The following is a 22,034-nucleotide window of genomic DNA, read 5'->3' on the forward strand; positions in this document are numbered from 1 at the left end:
CAAATACGATATAAAACCAGAAAAATGGGATATTTCCTGTTGAACTTTTTAAAACAGTAACACTGCACATAGGTCTGTCTGCTGCCGTGAGGCGTTCAGGGACAGATTGTGAAAAATATACAGTGGAAAAACCTTCTGTGGCCACAACGTACTAACATGTGGGAATGAAATACTTAATACCAAATATTAACAAGACAGCATTTAGTGTGGGAACAGGATCATTCATGGCTTGTCGTGAGGTTAGTTTGAAGTTGGATATTCAACAGAATGATTTCTAATAAAATGTATAAATAAAAAGATGCAAAGTAGAACTGTAAATATTATTAAGAGGTACACACGGCCAATATTTAAGATAACGTTTAAACAAATATAATATAATATAATATATTTATTTATTTATATATATATATATATATGTTTTTTTGTTTGTTTGTTACTCAGATGTCCTCAGAAATGTTTCACAGGACTAAGATTCTTTGGTACATTGTACCATGATTAATGGTAATTAGCTTCAGCTGCAGTGAAATTGTGACGCAGTGTTAGAAACCCGTTGCCAAGTGAGGTCGAAATGTTTAGTGAGGCTGCAGCTTTAAGAAGTGGACAGACAGGTCATCATCGGTCTCTGAGACGTGTTGACCCGTTACAGAAACCAGCAGGTGGACACAGACTGTAAAGCCGTTTCCCATCGCTGCCTGCTGTATGGTTCAGGATTCAGAGCCAGCTCTGGGTCTCCATATCCACAGCTGGCTTCCCTGAGGTCACTTCATCCTAGAGTTCCCACGCTTATATTCACCCACATGCTATATGAGCCTGGAATCAATTACTGTGCTCTGTGAGCGCATCAGTACTCCCACTGCTCCGAACGGCTCTGGGAGCCAACACAGAGTCCTGGTGTTGAAACGGAACAAATCCAGACTCGGTGTTTAAGCTCCTCAGACTCAGGGACCATCAGGGTACGTGCACGAACTTCAGGTTCACCACTGAATAAATATTAGTATTAACACTACTTGGATGTTAGAAGCTGCTGGAAGCCGTCGCTGTGGCTGATTCACAGACAGTAGTTTGGTACAGAGCGACTGAAATGATCTGTACCGTGTGGACACTGTGTCGGTGTCGTGGTGATGCCATAGACCCGGGAGCGTTTCTGCGGCAGGAACTCTTCTGTCTCTTTCTCTAAGCGACGGTCCACGGCGACGACCGCCTCCCTGTCAAATAGACAAAAACCGACATCATGTAAACGCTGAACAGAACTCACAGGGTAAAGTTAATACAGCTGAGAAACACACTTCAGGGTTTATAAGCAGCATTTACAGCTGAGTTTAATGTTAATGGATAAGTTGGTGTGTGATTTTAGGTGTGTAGGAAAAGACAATTACAACAGAAAACACACTGAAAACTTCTGGATTTCTATCTTTTAGGCTGAAACAGTTTGATCTGATGAACCATCAGGATACGTAAGTAAAAATAGGAAATATACAGACAGAACAGTAAACCTCCTTTTCTTAATGTTATTGGATCATCTCAGTTTGGGCTAATTAATTCTGTCAGTAACTGGACATCAGAACAAATGAAACCATAGTTTGAATCTGTACTTGAACAAAGATCATCGGTGAGTGAAGACGCTCCACTCTAATATCCATTTATATCTGATCTACAATTCAACTTTAGTACTTTAATGATGTAAAAAAGTTTACTCTGCTGTATCGGATCTACTGTGCGCCCTACTCACAAACATTTGTTTCACAATGAATTAAATTTAATCTTATCTCAGCTTCCAGTCACAAGTTGTTTTTTCCCTTTCAGCCGACACATTAGATGCTGGATTTAACAAGGTCTCACACACGTTAACTGATTAACTACCAATCAGCTCCAATTAAAATGAACCTGCTCAGATTCATTAAGTAGATTTAAAGTAGATGAATACAGTCAAAATCCATAAAACAGCAGGCTCCTGTTTGTTTATAGGTGGAATAATAAAATTAGAGTCTAAACAACCTCTAAAGTTCCTAAAACCTTTGTACAATAATACAAGTTTAAAGGAGACTGGGGGTGTGAAACCCCCTCTCACATGTTGCTCATACAAAACCACAGCCCCTGAAAAGGAAACTGTTGTTTGACTGTTGTTGCTATGAACTGTGTGTTTGTCGGTCCGTACCTTCTCCAGTCGGTGTAATAAAGGTTCCTTCCATAGTGGACAAGAGCAAAGGGATACTGGACCCCGTCAGCGATCTTCCTCCTCAGCCTGCGGTGAGGATCCATGCACTCCAGCTTCCGGGTACCTGCACACCGAGGAAACACCAGATGTCTAAACGGACCAGTTCTAAATGAAGACCATCAGGACGGAGGCATCGGGATCAGAGTAACCGTCTCACCTGCGTCGGCCCAGCACAGCTGCTGGCTGTCGGGGTCAAAGGTCAGACCATTGGGCAGCCCCAGGTCGTCTTTCACCAGGACGGTTCGCTCTGTCCCGTCCATGTTGGCCATCTCAATTTTGGGCCCGTCTCTGTTCCAGTCTGCCCAATACAGCCGCCTGAAGCAACAGCAGCAAACCAGTTAGAACATAGTACTATTACTGCTACTAAGGAGTGATAAGTAAGAAGTGTCTGTGGTTTATAAATGATAATAGATTTAATTAAACATTAGCCCCGTTAGGTTCCGTTTAGTTTAGTACTAACTGTCTACATGATGCTGTTTCTCATCATTTTATCTTTATTTCTTTTCCACAGTTTGAGTTTTTGTCAGTTTCAGTGTCGAGGCGTCGTCACTCCGCGGTGGAGGTAGTATTCACACCTTTCCAAGATAAGGATCCATTTTTGGGGTAGAAGGGTTAAGGGGGTAAGAAGCTAACGACTCTGATCTACTCATTCATCCTATTTCCACTGTGGACCTAACGAGTCTCTTCAGGTCAGACGAGAAGCTGAAACCAGCCTGGACGATACATTTGTGGTCCAACCGAGACCTCTGGGACGAGTAGTGAAACGTTTCTACTTAACAACTGAGTCTGTTGACTTAAAATCAACTTAATAATAATGTTATTAGACGTTTTGATCCTCTTGGGGAAACTGTGCTTCGATCTCGACAAGTAGCCAGGAGGAACCAGGAATCAAACCGCTAACCTTGGGGTTTGTAGATGCTCTGCCAACTGAACCACTGCCATCCCCCAAATAACTTCCCCGGGATCACTGGGAATCTTCACCAACATTTCAAACTGAACCCTCAACCTTTATCTTTCCATCACTCACCCGTATGCTGAGTTGGTGACGATGGGTCGGGGGTTGACCAGGTCCTTGTCAAACAGGACCCGCCGATGGCTGCCGTCTAGTTTGGAAACCTCCACGGTGTCTCGCATGGAGTCGGTCCAGAAGAGCAGTCGGGCTACATGATCGATGGCGATGCCTTCAGGACTCTGCAGCTCTGAGGAAACAGGACACGTGTAGTTTGTGCGCTGAACAGAACATCAGAGGAGGAACTGTGGATCAACCACACAGCGTCTCAGGTCCTTCAGTCTGGACCAGGTTTAACCAATGTGATTTGTGACGCGGTGCTGTCTGCTGTACCTTTAGTGATGACGGGGACGATGTCTCCTCCACTCAGACTGGCCTTGCTGATCCCCGGTCCTGTGATGTCAGTCCAGTAAACCATCTTCTCCACACAATCATAGGCCACACCGATCACCACCCGGTCCTCAGAGGATACACAGCAAAAGACAGATGGTTCAATTCATCTGGAAACATTCACAAAGAGTTATTTGTCTGAAGCGACAGAGCCAACGACCCATGTGGCTCCACGACGCCAACTCTGACAGCCAGCTTTATGTTCAGCTGCAGTACATCTGTTCAACTGTTCATCGTGACTCATCAGAACAAGAGTAGAGGTCTGATGAACTCTGGTAACGAACAATTAGAGGACTGTTTCAGAAAAACAGGAACGCTCTAAAGTGGTTTAACAAGATTCATTCTGGACAGAGTCACACATCTATAACATCTACTGTATATGTACATACACACAAAACACATTTCAGAAGGAGATGGATGAAAATGAGGACATCAGTTTCATTTCTGTGAATCCAGTGATGCTTTAGCTCCGTTACATCTTTAGCATAGCTTAGCATAAAAACTATTTTTTAGGAAGATGCTTGGGTTTCTTGCAGCTACAAACAATTCTAGATCAGATCACAGCAAGAAGCAGCTTAGCGGTGGTCACATCAGCCTAACATGACCTTGGTGTCGTTTGTTTACAGCCAATCAGCAGCTTTTAGGCTTCGAGATCCCAAAGGTCGTGTTCATCTGAGAAGATTATCGTGGGTACGTTGATTTGAAGCTGCACTTTTCCAGTGATCTGCTTGTTGGACGTTTGTTTCAAACAGTGTTTTTTTATTTAAAGTGCTTCCTAACGTGATCCGATCTAATGCTGGTGAAGTCTTACTGGGATGTGCACCAGAGGTTTGGCCTCCTCCTTCTTCATACTGTATCCGTCCAGAGGTACGTGTTCGATCTTTCCGCTCTGAGCGAACAGCAGGTGTGTTCCTGGAGCAACAGGGCGAACGTCCGGCCGTGGAGTCGGACCCACTGGAGGAGGGGTCACTGCCTGGTTGATACCTGTGTAGGAGAGTTATAGTGCTGATCGTTTTGGGGGATTGTATTCCGTTTTACTGGGGTTTGGTAGAAGCAGTCAACTCACACAGAGGAGTGTTTCCAGGTCCGGTACGGGTGTTGGGAATCTCCTGACCGTTGGCGTCCACACACCAGCACTGACCGATGCTGGTGTGGCACTGTGTGGGCTCATAGGCTCCGTGCTCGTCACACTGAGGGACGTAGTAACCGACAGCGGGCCGAGGGCGGAAGGAGGTGAGGCCGGTGGCGGAGGAGGCGGCGGCCTGGATGCTCTCTCTGTGACGTTCACACTGGGTCTTCTCACGCTCTGAGGACACAAAACAGCAGTCAGAGTGAGACATCTATCAACACTGAAGATCTCTGCTACATGTTTTAGCTACAGTCAACATTTGGAGATTGAGGAAGGGTCTGAAAGCAACAGACAGTATGGTATGAGTGAAATGCACTGGTGCATGATGCCCTTTTATGGATCCTTATGATTGATTTAGATGCATCTTTGCTTAAAATGGATCTAGAAATATTCTGGATGACGGCTCACTTCAGGTCAGATTTCATTCAACTTTATCTTTTTTTTTTCTTTTTATTCAGTACGTGGCAGCTGGAGATAAGTTTATGAAATGTGAGCAGAGGCTCTTCTTCTTTGTGGTTTCATCCAGTGGCCACAGCAACATCGTGGAGAGCTTTGGCTCCCTCCACTCTTTATCCTCAAGGGTATCTATGGGTGAGACATAACATGTCTGCCCCCAACAGTCGGCCAAAGAGAAACCACATCAATCAAAAAGACCCTGAGAGGGGTGAAGAACGTCAGACGGTTGAGACAAAAGGAAACAAAGCAGCTTACAGTGAGACAAGTTGTGACAGGACGACACTAAATGAAGCCTTTCAGAGGCCACGCAGGCCATAAAACAGATGAAAATATGACAAAACCTTGGTGCAGAGGAGCGAAGCTGCAATTAACTCACAGCTCTCAGCTTCTGACACCTGGAATCACTGAAGGAGTCTGAAGCTCTGGGTCGATGCCAAACCACCACCAAACAACAACAAACCAGGAAGACAGAAAAGTCAGAGGTGCAGAAATCTGTAAAGTACACGTGTTAGTCGACCAGGTACTGATGAAGACCAAACTAGAGAAAAAGGAAGAAAAGGTGTTAGACGCAGACAGTGTGCTTCAAGGTGACAGGAAGTAAATGAATTTCATATGTTAAAGAAGAGAGAAAAGGACACAAAGAGGAAATGGACATTAGAAAATCTATAAAGTAAAGTAATTAATGCAGAGTAGAGGAATTACTACCTGCTACATTATCCATGAGATAATTCCTCACTGTACATTTAGACACTCAAATCGTGGACAGAACGTTTGCACGACGTGGTAAATACAGAGTAATTTGACTTAAAACATAGGTTTGTACTGTGGGCAATAACCTGGTTACCACACGTGGTGAAGTCGGTGGTTACAGAAGACAAACACACTGTTTATTCCATTCTTCATACTTTTACTCTTGGATTTATGGTTTTGGAAAGATCATCTGCAAAACCATGAACCAAAACTCTACACTGAGGGTGTCAAACTCTGCTGAGTGTCTCTGATTTGGATGTTGGTGCCACACTTCATTAAAGTTTGTCACTGACTTTTAGAACCATACTAGAAGCTGCTGTGAATGTTAATGTGTATATGTGCTGTGAATTGGAGCAACATCACAGCAGATTAGAGCAGACTGTGTAACAGACTGTGTGCTCTATCTAACAATCCTGAACGGACGATGCAGAGCGGGCGTGAACCTCAGCTGCACGTCATCAAGTGTCTGTTGAGTCTAACACGACGTCTGTTTACGCTCTGATCACCGCTCCACCCCATCGCCTCGTCCTGCAGACCCTCGGCTGAATTCATTTACAAAGACAAATATTTATCCTGAAGAGTTTACACAGCTTAAAAACTGTCTAAAAACCAGCAGCAGAAAGATCCTCATCGGCTTTTCACTGGAAACCTCTGCTGCCCCGAGCAGGAACAGAGGTGTCTGTTCTGAGAGAGACCGTTTCCCACCTGTGGACGTAGGGCTGCACTGGAAGCCGTCTCCATGGAAACCCGGGTGGCACTGGCAGGTGTAGGATCCCTGGGTGTTGGAGCAGAAGGCGTTACGGTGACACGGATCCTGCTGACACTCGTCTACGTCTGAACAGGAAGAAAAAAACAACAAAGAGGATAAAACGTGAAACCACCGAAGCAAAGAAGGAACCGACTCTTCAGGTTTAGTCACGAACACCAAGACTGAACCGACAGGAAATGCATTTAAAAAAAGAAACTAAAGGAGGAGGCTAAATAAAACTGTGTGGGTTCAGCAGTCGATCTCCAGTTTGAACAACACTGATTAAAATGAACGTGATCAAACGTTTATCTTCCAGCTTTTACAGATCAACACGATGATTCATTCAAATAGACAAATAGAAGTTAATAGAAACAGAGGCCGAACCCTTTAGATTTCAATGACTTCCCTCTAACACAACTCTCACACTTGAGTAGTGGAGCTTCAGTTGTACAGACAGATTTGTCCTCCTGCCCTGATGTTATCTGTGTGAATACTCTTCAGTTTAAAGACTCCAGAGCTGAGGGTTGATGAACAGGAGGGAGATGTATATGTAAGAGATTATCTGCACAGCTGCGGGGCTGGGTTCTGCATTTCCTGTCCAGATGCGAGCATTAACTGCCCCCGGGCCCACAGAGCTGATTTATGTTTCACTGAAGATGCTGCGAGTCTCCAGTCGAACGTTGCCTCATTTCACCTTTTCTACGCACATATGATACAAACCTACTGACTGAATGGCTGCTCTGTAGCAGACATGAAGCAAACCATTGAGCACAGCAGACAGGAACACACACAGCTGAACTCACCCCGACACACCCGGCCGTCGCCCACAAACCCCGGCAGGCAGGAGCAGAGGTAGGTCGAGCCTCCGCTGTAGCTGCACAGAGCTCTCTGAGGAAGGTCACAGTCGTGAGTTCCTCTCCGACAGTGATCCACTGGACGGTTCTCCTCTGCAGGAACAGACACGTGTTAGCACGGCGACAGAGAGACTGAGCTCAGCCTCAGAGTTCAGTTTTACTCCTGCTGCTGTTTATTTTCCTATTTACTGCTAAAGCTAACATTTTCTGCTCCTAGGGAAGAACCAGCAGGAGGCTTTTATTGTGAAGTAGCTACAGGAAATGGAATATTTTTATCACTGTTCTTTAATAACTGTGACAATAAATTAAAGTCTTTCCCATCCCTCCCTCACTAGTCAAAACATTTCAGGACTGTCCAACAGTCGTTGGGATGATTCAGTCTGGACCACAGTGGTGGACGACCAGATGTTGCAGTCTCCTCATTTATTCAGACAAAGAGACACAGCACAGCTCAGTATGTCCACGTCCTCTAACTCAAGTTAGAGAGTACAGTTATATAAAACCATCATCTGTATGTGAAACAAGGGACTCTTCAAACAGGGTCGCATAGGACCTACACAGTCGGTCCACCAACACAGCTGTCACCACACACACAGATGGAAACGTACCGATGCAGGTCCTCCCATCACTGGCGACCACGAAGCCAGAGGCACATTCACAGCGGAAGGTCCCAGGCTGATTAATGCAGACGGTGTTGGGTCCACAGACCGCACGAGTCTCCCTGCACTCATCAATATCTGCAGATAACACACCAACATGAGTCATATTCAGAAGAACATCACGTGTGTCTGATTTGAGATCTTGATGCAGGTTGTTACCGTGGCAGTATCGTCCGTCTCCAGTGAAACCAGTAGCACATTCACAGGCGAACTGGAGGCCTTCACCTGGTCTGCACACAGCGTTGATGTCACAGCTGTGTCGCCCGGTGAAACATGGATTCTGCTCCGGGAGGCTGCCTGTCAGGAGAATAAAACCAGACACAGTAATAGCTTTAGTCTGAACCAGGAACAATCAGCTGTTTGTCGACGTTTCAGTTCTGGATCTGCTCCGTGGTCGTTCTTAAACACCAAACTCCTCCTTCCCTAATGAGCCATCACAGAGTTTGGAGGGTGTTCAACATCAGGATATGTGTATTATCACGACTCTGACAATATCTACACTCACAGGTTCTGAGAGACAACATCTGTAAGAAGAGAGCGACCGTCTCTGTGCTGAGGCTGGACCCTGGTTAGTTTTGGGGCGTCACTAATTTATTATAGTTCATTTTCCTTCAGGGAGCTGCTGTCAGTCAAAAGACAATAAGACAGTTACCAGCAACTATTTAGTCAAACTACCGACATTTGATGTTCCAGGTTGTCAAAAATGAGAATTTGCTGATTTCTTTCTTCAAACTTAGTAAAACAGAGATTTCTTGGTTCTGGACTTTTGGTTGGAAGAAACCGGAACATCAGCTCGTCCTGTAGGTGACGAACAATGAAAAGCTCTGAATTATTTCATCACTTTCGTTTAAATGACTCCACAGAACAGAAACCCAGCAGCCTGTGTCTCCTTGTTCTCATCACGCCGCTGATTTCTGGAGCCTCTTATTTGAAGTTTTCTCCTCACAGGAAACTCGGCCCAGATGTTCCACTTGTTGCCAACAAACTCCAGCTGAGTCGTGTTTGCTTGTATAACTCTGAACCTCCGAGTGTCCCGACAACAGCCCCCACCTGCACCTATATGTTAAACTATACTCTACATTTTATTAAAATGAAACGCTCCTCCTGATGCCCCCTCCCCCAATCTGCTTCCTGCTGTGGACTGAAGGCTGGTATCTCACAGCCTAATGACTGCAGCTGAGGAAATACAGCCGGGCTCAGGATGCTGTTTATCTTTCTCTGATGTTTAACTGCAAACGCTGCTGAGGCCCTAAAACCGCTGGAGGTGTGTTTCAGTGCATTCCTCTGGGTAATAACATGCATGTCTGTCCCTGAGAGAGGACCAGGAGACAAGGCTGTCCTCTGAAAGGACTGGAGTCGGTCCATGTTAACAAACCGTGTTGGTCACTAACAAAACCAACAGGCCGCACACCGATGCAGAAAGTCTTATTATTTCTTGTTTAGTCCCAAGAGCTCAGCTACTAAAGAAACACGCAGCGAGACTAAACAAATTAAACTTCACATTTGTTCTTCTCTTGTGTTGTTATCGGCCTGTGAGTCGTCTGTAAAGGACCTGCAGCTTCAAACCTCTCGTTTTATTTACTCACACGTCAAAACTGAAAGTTTAGCACCTGACATGTGACATTTAAAAAATAAAGCTGAAGATTTTTTCCATATTTACATTTTTTGTTAAATTGGATCCGACATGTTGTGGGAAATTGAATAAATCCTAGTTTTCAGTGAGTGATGCTTCTGTTTGTTTCTGTTTTCATTCCGAGGTTCTACTTCTCATTCTTCTATCTTTAATGAGTGTTTTATCATGTACAGGAGGTCGACTGTGCTGCCAGAACTCACTGTGGATGGAGCCAATCTTGTTGCTCATGGCGTAGCGGATCAGATGGTTGTCAGGGTCGAACATCACAAAGACCTGGTCCACGCTGAGCTGCTGGGTGGGTGGTGCTGCCCTGGAGGCCTCGTCATGCGGGCAGCTCTGGAAGGTGATGGTCTGACGCCACTGGTAGCTTCTGGTCTGTATTTGGCCATCAGGGGAGGTGATGGTGTAGTTGCGGTTGGAGGAGGAGGTGATCACTTGAAGGAGAAAATGAAAATGAAAAGAAAAACTTAACAACATAGCAGATTTGCACGTCATCCTTTTATTAGTAGCTGTTACGTGTCCTCACAGTTTCTGTCATATTGGTAGATCTCTTTGTACGGGTTGATCTGGACAGATGATCCGAGCGGGATGGCGGGCAGACGTCCCTCCAGCTCCGTGTTAACCACCAGGTGGTCGTGTTCATCGATTCCTTTAAACTGCTGCTTGATGCTCAGACGTTCATTTCCTGGCTGGAACGTCACGTCCGCCTGCCGAGTGAACACACCACCTGCATGGAAACAGGAGAAAACATACAAGTGTCTCAACAGAACCCTGCAGAGTTGGTAAAGTGCCCAAGTCCCTACACCGGACTAAAGACAAGAACCTAAATACATCTACAACATCTACTAATATTCTGCAAAGTGTTGTGAACACAGCCACGAAGTTGAATCTCCTCACCAATCAGACTGAAACCATTCTGGTAGCCGGGCTGCTCCAAGGCGAAGGCCCAACCAATGACTCCTCCAAGAGAAGACAGCGGCAGCAGGGAAGGACCCACACTGTTGGGAATGCTGCTTATGGCCACATAAGCTCGTCCATCATTGGCCACCACGTACGAGTGCAAGTCCTTGTTATCGAACTCCACAGGTGAGGATGAGCTCCCCACAAACACTCGACCACTCACCTTCCCATTCATCCTTTGTGGTTTTCCTGAAAAACGTAACAAAGGTTTGACTAATGCAACAAGAGTTTAGAGGTAATGTTGAGCTTTATATGTTTGTGTGGCACTCTGGATATTTGGGCTCAAACGGGTCTGGATGTTTAATTTAAGCTTCTGAGTAAATGAGTTGGTCTGAGTTGGTACTCAAAGGTTAATCTAGAGTAAATATTACATAGAACTAGGTTTTAAGAACAAAACAGATCAACTAGGGGAAAATCATCAGATACTGGAAATGTTTGGATAAATTTGCAAAGTGTTTGAGAGATGTGTCGAAATGCTTCTCACCTTCTGCAACACAGTCTTTTCCATTACCGTAAAAGCCAGGCCTACAGTGGCAGCAGTACCCACTGCTGTAATCCTGGCAGTCAGCAAAAGCCGAGCATTTGTACCTGTTGTTGGCACACGTCTCCAAATTGTATGAAAATACTGTGAAAAGAACCAAAGAGTCAATGAACTCAGCGACTATGAAATTCTAGCTTTTTTTTTTTTTTTTTAAATATCAGTTATGGACCCGAAAAACAAAACAAAAAACGCTGGAACACACTAATTTACCGTTAACATTCAGATCTTCGTCTTCATCCACTATGACAATCTGAGGGTGCTGAGGCTGCGAATGGGGCGGCACCGGTTGGACAGATTCAGGGTGGATGTACCGTGGCTGGATTGGTTCAGGGTTGGAGTACCTCGGATCGACTGGGAGGTATCCAGGCTCACTGGGTTGAGGGACAGTGTATGTGGGCTGCAAAGACTCAGAGGAGGGTTCTACAGTCTCAGTTTGGTCAGGGTACGTCGGTTCAACTGGAGGATATAAAGGTTCACTGGTTTCAGGGATGGTGTGTGTTGGTTGCAAAGCCTCAGATGTAGGGTATGTGGCCACGGTTTGGTCAGGGTACTTCACCCCAGGTCGGTCTGGGTACGTTGGTTTAACAGGCTCAGATTCAGGATAGCTGGGCTCAGACTGGTCATAATCTGGCTCTTCAGTCTCTGGTTCAGTGTACACTGGTGTGATGACTTTAGCTTCTGGGTAACTGGGTTGGTACTCAATGGGAGTGTCCGTTGAGAAATCCTCGTTTTCTTCAGGTAGCTTTTCAGTCGTCATCATCAACTCAGTTTTGTAGGTTGAGATTTCTGCGTCCTGATGCTCATCGGGTTGCCTTGGTAACATGGTCACAGTGGGTTCGGTAGCAGTGGGAGGTTCAGTTGGAGGTTCGGTTGGAGGTTCAGTGGGAGGTTCGGTTGGAGGTTCAGTTGGAGGTTCGGTTGGAGGTTCAGTGGGAGGTTCGGTGGGAGGTTCGGTGGGAGGTTCAGTTGGTGGTTTGGTGGGAGGTTCGATTGGAGGTTCAGTTGGAGGTTCGGTGGGAGGTTCAGTGGGCTCTTCCTCCAGGCCAGGGACCATTCCTGGTATGATGCCAAATCTACTGCTGATCTCGTACACCCAAACTCCTCTCCGTCCGGAGTTTGTCTTTCTGGTTGGATTTTAAAAGAACACTTATTACACAAACTTTATTTACATCTGACATTAAAACAGTTCCTGGCCCCTGGCTCAAACTGTTTCTTTTACTTTTCAGTGAAATCTTGAGTCACTCAGAACATTGTGACTGAAAACACAGAATCATTATTTCCATATACATGAAATCTTGTGACATGTAAATGACTTATGTGAAATTAAGCTGCCAGTGTTGAACCAGCAACATCACGTCCTTACTCGCTAAGTTCCCTGATGGAGGCCTCTTCATTGGTGGTGGTACGGAAGTACTTCCCCTGTGAGGTGATCCAGAAACTAGTTGTCCTGCCCTCATTAAAGCCAGCCTCCAAGAGTTTACTAACTCCCTCTATTGATGTGGACTCGAACTGCAGGCCGCCTCTGGGGTACAAGAGGAAGGCGTAGGAGGACGACACCGTGGAGGCCACAACCAGCTGGAAGGTGTTTCTCTGCAAGTACAAAGGAGACGTTGGGGGCAGCAGTGGTTGGTTTCTGTTTGCGATGCTACGGTTCTATCCTGACTGGAAGTTAAATGTAATTCCTTAGTGAACAGACAGCACAGAGAATGTTAAAGAACTGAAGTATGACTGGAACCGGATTTTACCAATAAAAACTAATCATGGACATAAGATGTGGAATTCTGTCCAATGTAGTGTCTCACCTTAGTGTCCAGTCCGTCCCCTCGCCCTGACGTTCCATGAGCAGCCATGCTTTCCCACGTAACGATGAGGGCACTGGTCAGCTTCACATCAGCGTCTCTGGGAAAAGCTTGTGTGATGTGCTCAGCAGCTCGACTCAGAACATGCAGACCACCATCTTGCCTGAAGTAGACTTTCCCCTGTCCGTCACTGTTGTCCAGGTCTCCCAGCAGGGCTGCCATCATTTTGAAACTGGCAGGCATCTTCCCCAGGTAGTCTTTCTCAGCCGGAGGTTCAACCGCAGCCAAGAATCCATTAGTGTTAATCTTGAACAAAAGGTAGACGGTGTTTATTAGTTAATAGACAATCTCTACGGATTGTGCACTAATATCTAAGGATGTTCACAGTTTCAACATGAATCATTTCTTTTTATTCACATGATATAAATTATTATTGATGATTACTGTCATTTTTATTTTGAGTCTTATTCCTACATTAAGATATGGGTTCAGTTTATTATTTAAAGAAAAAAAGACAGGATTTACAGTACGTTGGACATTTGTTTTTATGCCTCAGTAAAAGCGAGAAGTGACTAAAGCAGGTTTTACAGATGGTAATAAGGCTGGAGAAACAGAAGGAGCTTCAGTTAAAGCACCAGTAAACGTTTAGGACTCTCCCACAGCTGGACCTCCCTCAGCGGCTCGGCTCGCTCCGTCAGCCCACAGGAATTCAACAAGAACTTCACATACTCTCCGAAGAATGGGATCTCTTTAACCTCATTAACTCAAGCTGGCCTTGACTGAATGGGAGCAAATGCCACGGTTACCGTTTGAAGCCAGTACATCATCAAGTGGGACCATGAAGTGTATCCTCTCCATCCAAGGCAAAGAAAGAAGATTTAGACAAAACACAATGGTGCAGTTGATAATTCTGCAGTTTTCAGCCTCTTCAGTTCAAATGACAACGTGTGGTTTCACTTAAATTCTACTCTGATCCTTCAATTTGCTGATTTTCTGGTGATTGTTTAATTGATTAATCAATCATTTGTTTAAAACATCATCGATATTCAGTTTAGAAGAACAGATACAAGTAGAAAATCACACATTGGAGAACGTGGAACAAGAGAACATTTAGCAGGACTGCTCATAAAGGAGCTGATTATTTTTGAACTAATGCTTTCACCTCGGCCTTACAGTTCACTACAGTCTCTGGTTTTTAATCATTTTTAACAGGATTTGTAGGTGAATGCATCATTTTCATTGTTGTCCTGAGCTTTAATGTGGTGAAGCCCTCGGGCCTGTTAGACCGTGAATACAAACGGCTGATAAGGTCTTTGAGATCTCATTAATGTGAATGATGCAGACACAGAGGCTTGTTGCCCACATTCAGCCAACACCCACAACCTCTGCAGCCAAGACAATGAAAGACACAACAGTGGAGTCTGCAGACAGATAGAGCTCTGCCGTGGAAACAAAGGCTTCAAGGTTCAGTTGGTAGTGGAGTCGGAGGAAAGCTCAAAACGCTGTTTAAGAAAACAAATCACTTGTTGAACTTTGTCTCTGTTTTCTATGTGAATCTTCATACTAGTAGCATCCTGAGGTACATCAACCCAGGAGGAGACTCTTCAAACTAATTAAAGGCATGGATCCTGTCTGGGGACATGGCCTCAGTTTCCTTGCCTTAAACACAAAGTCAGCTGCCAAAGTCTTGACACGTGGTGTCTCTGCTGCGAGTTGGTGCTGATATTTGGCCCTGGCCATCAGAACTTCTCTTTGTTATCTCGCCATGTACAGTATAAGCTGCCATCATCCAGGCAGAGAGACAAAACAGCTGTTCACTGCTCAGAGATGAGCCCTCATACAGTCAGTCTCCTTATCTCTGTAAGTCCTTAACTCGGAAGTCTTTGAACTATCCACAATATGTCGGGAGAATGTTGGGAGACCTTATTTCAGGTCTTCTTTGCCAGTACACACATCAACACCAAGGAGGAGTTTTTAGATTTACACACAAGCTCAGTTTCAGATAGAGAAGACGTGTGTTTTAGTTCGGATGGAGGGAAAAAGAAGAGAAAGAGAAAAACATAGAGCTGTGTATGATCTCAGCGTTAAAACGACAGCTTGTAGTGTAACACACTGGGCTTACAAGGCTTCAGATTGTGAAGGACGGACAGTAACATTTAACATTTAACCAACATTTGCCACAGTCCTGACAAACAGAGAGTTCGTCATAAGAGAGTTCAAAGGTCAAAGCCTCTGAATATATGAAGTCTGAGCAAGTTTGAGAAGATGCTGAAGAAATAGGAGCCAAAGAGGAAAGACGTCTCGCATGAGAGCCTCTGTAAAGACTTGAGTGTCTTAGCAGAGACGAGTACCGAGTACCCAGACTTCCTCCAGATAAACGCATGAATGACAGCAGCATGTGGGAGAAAGGTGGGGGTGGGTGGATGGGTTGGGGGTCCCCCAGCAGGTATCTGACTTTAGAGGAGGTGCCTGCAGAGATAAAGACCCCGGAGCTTCATCACAGAGCAAACACAGGATCTTTTGTCTAAGCGGAAAACGCTGACACCTAACGACATTCACCAAGCTTTCAGGGATTTAACAGGTTGAACAAAGACACTGTGAGGTACGAGTCTGTCTCTGTGTTAACATGCGAAACGTGTCCAATTCTATTTTAACACCGATTTATCCTCTAAAATATGAGTGTTGACTGTAACCAGACACACACAGATTACTTTTACAGTACACTGAATAAACCTGCAGAACTTTTGTAGGTAAAAGACAAAACAACTGATTTTTAACATTTTAAATCAAACTAATGAAAATGTGCAGAGAAAGAACTGAAGACAATCACTGCAGTCGGGCTCTTTCTGTGGATCTCAATGAGTTTCAGCTTGATGCTTTTATAGGTAGATTTGGGGGTTTTATCTTGATGGCGGAGCCGTGAGCTCTCTGACACTGTTTAACCCTCTGGACGCCTCCATAAGCTTCGACTTCTTTGTCCGGCACAGACTGATGCCACAGTGAGGGACCCCTGAACGTAATGTTTACTGGGAGGCGTACAGTGCGACTGAAGACTGTTGAGCACCAATCTTGGAGTTGAGTTGACAGAGCAGTTATATATAAACGACAGGGTCTGTGGTTCACGACCTGTTTCCTCCTGGCTATGTGACTTTGGACAAGACACTGAAACTGAAAGTGATTATTTCTGTACATCAAAAATATACAATGCTGGATTTAAGGATATAAGGGCTGGGTGCTCTCACGCAGACAGTTTAACCAGAGCTGCTAGCCTCACTAATGCCTGTGTAGAAAGAAGTCATTCTGGAAACAGTCCTCAGGTTCAGTAATTGAAAACTCACTGGTTGAGTAAAAACCAAACCAGTGAGATATTTTGAGAAGGTAGTAGTATTACTACACGTATTATTATGAGGACCTGCAGCAGTGGGTTCACAGGCCAGAACGTCGCTGACATCACACATATCCGACCCCTGAGATCATCGTTATCAGTGTGAGAACCGCAGAGGGAGGAAACACTCTGAGCGCTGCCATCTGGTTTTGGAGGACAGATGTCTCGAGTCTATACGTTCCAGATGTACCAGCTCTACGGAGACTCTCCGCTTCCTGCTGAAGATCAAGTGCACGGCTGGAAAAACCTCCTGGAGCTGAGCCAGATTTTGTTTTCCAGTCGATGATGCAAAGTTTTCAGTCCTTCAATCACTCGAATGGAGAGGAGGGTCAGTGTAGGACTGATAATTACTGGGGAAGCACTGGCCGGCAGGATGTCACTCATCTGGGGGGTAGTTAGAGAAACTTAAAAGAGGGGGCAGGGGCCTTTATGGACCCTCAGTGACCAATTAGAGCTTCACACTGTGGGAACATTCAGCAGAGGAGGTTGAGAGAGAGCTTTTACTTTGAAAATCTTCATTCTAACAAACGTCTCCTGTTTTTCAGGCTGGATTTCAGATACAAGCGTCATTAATGATGCACAGACATGGATCAAATGGTGCAGCCATAAAACTACCAGTCACTTCTGCCTCACTGCCGCAAAGAAAACAAGCTACTGATGACAGCAATGGTTAAACGTTAAACCACCGAACAACAAGTTCATATCTTATATATAGTCTTTGATGCTTGTTGTTGTCTTTATTGCCTGCTGTTCTTTTCTCTCTTTTCTTTCCACTCACCCCAACCGGTCGAGGCAGATGGCCGCCCACTATGAGCCTGGTTCTGCTGGAGGTTTCTTCCTCTAAAGGGAGTTTTTCCTCTCCACTGTTGCCTAAAGCTTGCTCTAATGGGATTGTTGGGTTTTCTCTATAATTTTTTGTATAAATATTTTCTGTAAGGTCTTAAACCTTAAACACTGTAAAGTACCTTGAGATAACTTCTGTTGTAAATTGGCGCTATACAAATAAAACTGAATTGAATTGAATATATCTTCAGATTCTTCAACAACAAGTTCAAATAGGTTTTTGTTCAACCGCAAACAAACGAGCAGGTTTAAGTTTGGACGTAAACTCTAAAATGTTCCTGAACAACAGGTTTAATTCACCTACACTTAAACAACATTTCTAAGGTGATAAAACCCAGTCATGATCTTAATGAACATTCCTGTAAAAAGTACGATTAAATACCAGGAGTGTGTTGTTGCCAGACCTGGTGTACAATCAATGAAATGAGAACAGAGGTGTGGTTGCAGCTACCCTGACAGTGTCGGTGTGCTTTTTAAAGCAGCATCACTTCACTTACTTTTTCTTGCCAGTGTTCACAAGAGTCTGGATGCTAATGTCTTCACTGTGCATTTGTTTTCCTCTCTTGGAGCTTTTATTTTGAAAGAATAGTGCAGTAACATGTTTGATCATGAAGAAACCCGTCACCCAGAGCAACAGCGACACTCACTCATGGGTTTTTTATCGTTTTTGGACATAAATGGAGCTTCGTGGTTCAGAACCTGATTTTTTTTCCACCGGTTTTATCCGTCAATACTTTTTATGTGTGTTATGACCAAAGCACAGATATTACTAAACTGTTTTATTCAGTAAATTTCTGAGAATTATATTTATTAAAGGGCAACAAACATCTGTGTGTGGGGTAAAACCCACAGGACACTTATCGTCCATACATTTCCTGTTCTGTATGTGGACGCAGCCTGAGGTGAGTGTTGTTTAACTCTTTTATCCTCCAACAACAAACCAGATCACGTTTCTGCTCACAATTAAACAGTTTGACCTGAAGCGGCTGAAATAATGGGAAACATGTAGGCGGCTGAGGCGGGAACTCTCCCCGTGTCCCGTTCACTTCCTGCTGAGACGCTGATCTGTGTGGTCCAGAGCCTGTTGTTTTAACACGAGGATGGAAAACAAATGGTGAAGTGACGGAAGTGGGAAGATAAACACTCGATGAGGACGTATCGGGGGTTGATGAGGCTCAGCAGCTTTTCTCTGAAGATGTTAAAAGTGTTATTAGTCGATACTCTCGTCTCTTTTTTCTGTTTTATTCACACTGTCTTCAGTTGTTTCTTACTTTTCTCATTTTCTTGATGGATGTGGACTGAAACAATGACTTTTATAGACACAGAGGTGGAAAATAATTAAATACATTTACTTTAGTACTAGAGTCACTGCAGGATAAAGTACACGTCCTGTAGATGAGTGTTGTACAAGTTAAAGTTATTTATTCATTTAGTAATATCGTATTTATCTTTATCTATCTTTACATTGGGCCATTCCGCATTAAGAGTACTTTTACTTTTGGTACATCAAGTATATCTTGAGCTAATACTGCATATTCTAAGACAGTTGTTGGTTTAATTAGATTATTGACTCATTATTCCCACTGTGTCTTTAATGAGTTTTGTTCAACCTGCCGTGTTTTGACTGTTTCTACTGGACAGACAGTGACTGCGGCTCAGAAACTTTCAGAGGCAACGCAAGAGATTCAGTGTCCTCAGGTTTGAACCATTGGAGGCCTCACTGGAAGAACACATGGCTGTGTAGTAGCTGATACTTGAGAACTAGTTGGTTTCTGAACCCACAGATCACAGAAATGCTTAAAACGAGGACAAAAGGGGCCCCAGGGCAAGGTTTTGTCCTGTGGGGCCCCCATGCTGTAATCTGGCTTTGATTCAGAGATTTCTTCAGTTTCATCAACTGAAACGTTTAAATTCTCAACGCTGTCACAATCAAGAGAATATTTTAAAATCATAAGTCTTGACCTGTTATTTCCAGCTGAAGCGACACCTCAGACTGGGGGTCGCCGCTGCCCCTCGCTGTTACATTTCTCCACTGCAGGATCAAAGCTGAGCCCTGGTTCAGACGATGTGTTAATTCTATTCAGGCTTTAAGTTTGAAGTGTGTTCGCACTAGAAAAAGACAAAAGGCTGAATCCAGTGTTCACGCTGTCCACATGTCAAAGTCGGTAAAGAGTTACCAAAGAACTATCTCGCTGCAAAGTCTAGCATCACATCAAATGTGGTTGAAGTCTTTGGGTTTGCTTGTTAGATTATTATTTGACTGCTTTTCATTAAAAGTTAAAGTTGAGGGAAAACGCAGGATAGGAGCTTTAAAATCCTCCCGTCTACTGAGATCTTTTAATGCTAACATGCATTTAACCCCACTGTAAAAATAATGTAAATTTGAGTGGAGTTTAGCTGTAGTTCTTCAGAGATGTATATAGATTTGTCTCTTGTTAGTGTTTTTTATATTTAAATCTCCCTTAAAACAGCCACTACCACTATTTTAAATCTACCAATGTATGAAAACAATGTGCTGCTCCCCTCAGCGTCACTGAGCTTTATAGTGAGTTTAATTCAGTCTCATTGTTTAGTGTTCGGACTCAACTTTACTGTTCTGATTACCTCCCCCCGGCAGACAGCTGTTTTCACAAAACATGCTCTAAAAACCACAGTCCGCTACCTGCTCAGCATCAAACGGACACCGTCAGAGACCAGCTGGTGAACACAGTGACACGTTTAGCAGCTAAAGAGCAAATATTTCCCACAGAAGGTGGTGGAGACCAAAAATAGAGCTAAAACAGAGGGAACGTAGGACTTTAATCCTCAGTTTGTTATATGTCTGCTGGATGTAGAAGTTTAACATATCAACCTAAAAGGTGATGATGTGTCAGTGTGAAGATGAACTAGATCCAACAGACCGAAGTCACCCGAGCAGTGGGGAAAAACTAGACCATCAGACGCTGACCGTTGATTAATGGTACAAATTTAAAAACAAGGGTAAACTACAGGGTGGAAGAAGTACTCAGATCATTTACTTAGGTGAAGTATCGGTACCCCGGGGAAGAAATTCTTAAGGTCTGACTATAAACAACAGCGTCAGATTAAACGAAGAAAATAAAAATATTAGTTACTGCTTTAACGTCCTTTTTATTCTGAATTTAAAAAAACACAAAGGTAAAGAGACACAGGATCTGGTTTACACTCGGTGTGGACGCTCCAATCTGGATTAAATGGTCACATGACCTGAGGAATGCCTCCAGTGTGTCGGCTGATGAAAGCTTTATCTGTGTTGGCCTTTTAATGGACTCACATTCCAGCTTCTGCTCAGAATCCAACACCTCTGTCCGTCTCAACACACACACACAGGAACGACCTGTTCACACAGCAGCACCAGGACACTTCACCACAAAACCACAAGTCAAACCATCAGGAGTCTGAGCCCAGCAGGACTCGGTCTGAGAGCAGATATGAAGGTGATCAGCTGTGAACACACAACAAAGCACCAACCAGACTCCACTCAAAAAGTCCTTAATTTAACAGTGTCTGTCCACATGTGTTTAACTTCAGAGTTTAAGGACAATTTCAGCTTTAAAACTGTTTCTTGGTTTTTGTCAGAACAGAAATCTGCTGGTTGCTGTTTTAATCTGAACTTGTTCTTTTTGTTAGATGGTTTTTAGTGATTCCACCTGAAAATTCACGTTTTTCTGAATGAACTTTAGGTTTAAATTCATCTGCAGCTCGTTCAACTCACATAAACCGAGTCCAGAGTTTTTCCAAAGAACCACACGGATCCGTTCAGACGCAGCTCGGCGGTGGAGTCGGAGCCCGGCGGCAGCTGCAGGTCTCCGGCTTCTTCTCCGAACTCAAACAGGTCGTGCAGCTCCAGAGCCCGGGTCAGAACACTCAGGCTCATCAGGCAGGACCAGACCCGCAACAGGCTCCGGGATCCGGGACTCATCTTCCCCCCGACGCTCCACAGACACAGCGGTTGTTCCCCAGCGAAGAAAGCCGAGCAGGAGGCGACAGCAGCGGGCGAACGCAACACGAGAAGCCGATAGGTCGGAGCACAGCGGCGGAATGAAGGTGGAGGAGGAGACGGGGGTGGATGGATGGAGCTGGGGGGGGGGTCTGAGGGTGGTGGTGCTGCTGGGGGGGGGGGCAAGGACACAAGTTCCGGTCAGTGTTTCCAGAATCAAAAGTCTCCTATTTAATATTATCTAAAGTAAAAGTACATCAAAGTATGTGAATATTATCTAAAGTAAAAGTACATCAAAGTATGTGAATATTATCTAAAGTAAAAGTACATCAAAGTATGTGAATATTATCTAAAGTAAAAGTACATCAAAGTATGTGAATATTATCTAAAGTAAAAGTACATCACAGTATGTGAATATTATCTAAAGTAAAAGTACATCAAAGTATGTGAATATTATCTAAAGTAAAAGTACATCACAGTATGTGAATATTATCTAAAGTAACAGTACATCAAAGTATGTGAATATTATCTAAAGTAAAAGTACATCAAAGTATGTGAATATTCTCTAAAGTAAAAGTACATCACAGTATGTGAATATTATCTAAAGTAACAGTACATCACAGTATGTGAATATTATCTAAAGTAAAAGTACATCAAAGTATGTGAATATTCTCTAAAGTAAAAGTACATCAAAGTATGTGAATA

At 44.1% G+C, this 22,034-nt stretch overlaps 1 protein-coding gene across 1 annotated transcript in view; it reads right to left on the bottom strand.

The window, feature by feature from the left end:
- Positions 1-21,439, bottom strand: part of LOC113162566 (nidogen-1-like) — a 22,853-nt gene extending 1,414 nt beyond the window's left edge. Inside the window, exons 1-19 of the mRNA XM_026360757.1 lie at positions 21,105-21,439; positions 13,147-13,449; positions 12,708-12,934; positions 11,555-12,468; positions 11,288-11,428; positions 10,741-10,992; positions 10,370-10,570; positions 10,044-10,277; positions 8,370-8,507; positions 8,160-8,288; positions 7,501-7,644; positions 6,655-6,783; positions 4,681-4,920; positions 4,426-4,598; positions 3,558-3,684; positions 3,243-3,414; positions 2,373-2,530; positions 2,156-2,279; positions 1,093-1,205 (exon numbers count right to left, since the gene is read on the bottom strand). Coding sequence (XP_026216542.1) covers positions 1,093-1,205; positions 2,156-2,279; positions 2,373-2,530; positions 3,243-3,414; positions 3,558-3,684; positions 4,426-4,598; positions 4,681-4,920; positions 6,655-6,783; positions 7,501-7,644; positions 8,160-8,288; positions 8,370-8,507; positions 10,044-10,277; positions 10,370-10,570; positions 10,741-10,992; positions 11,288-11,428; positions 11,555-12,468; positions 12,708-12,934; positions 13,147-13,449; positions 21,105-21,311 — 4,126 coding nt within the window. The 5' untranslated portion in view covers positions 21,312-21,439. The remainder of the gene's footprint in view (positions 1-1,092; positions 1,206-2,155; positions 2,280-2,372; positions 2,531-3,242; positions 3,415-3,557; positions 3,685-4,425; positions 4,599-4,680; positions 4,921-6,654; positions 6,784-7,500; positions 7,645-8,159; positions 8,289-8,369; positions 8,508-10,043; positions 10,278-10,369; positions 10,571-10,740; positions 10,993-11,287; positions 11,429-11,554; positions 12,469-12,707; positions 12,935-13,146; positions 13,450-21,104) is intronic.
- Positions 21,440-22,034: the final 595 nt, after the last annotated feature.

This window comes from Anabas testudineus, chromosome 1 (assembly GCF_900324465.2).
Source record: "Anabas testudineus chromosome 1, fAnaTes1.2, whole genome shotgun sequence".
Classification (NCBI taxonomy): Eukaryota; Metazoa; Chordata; class Actinopteri; order Anabantiformes; family Anabantidae; genus Anabas; species Anabas testudineus.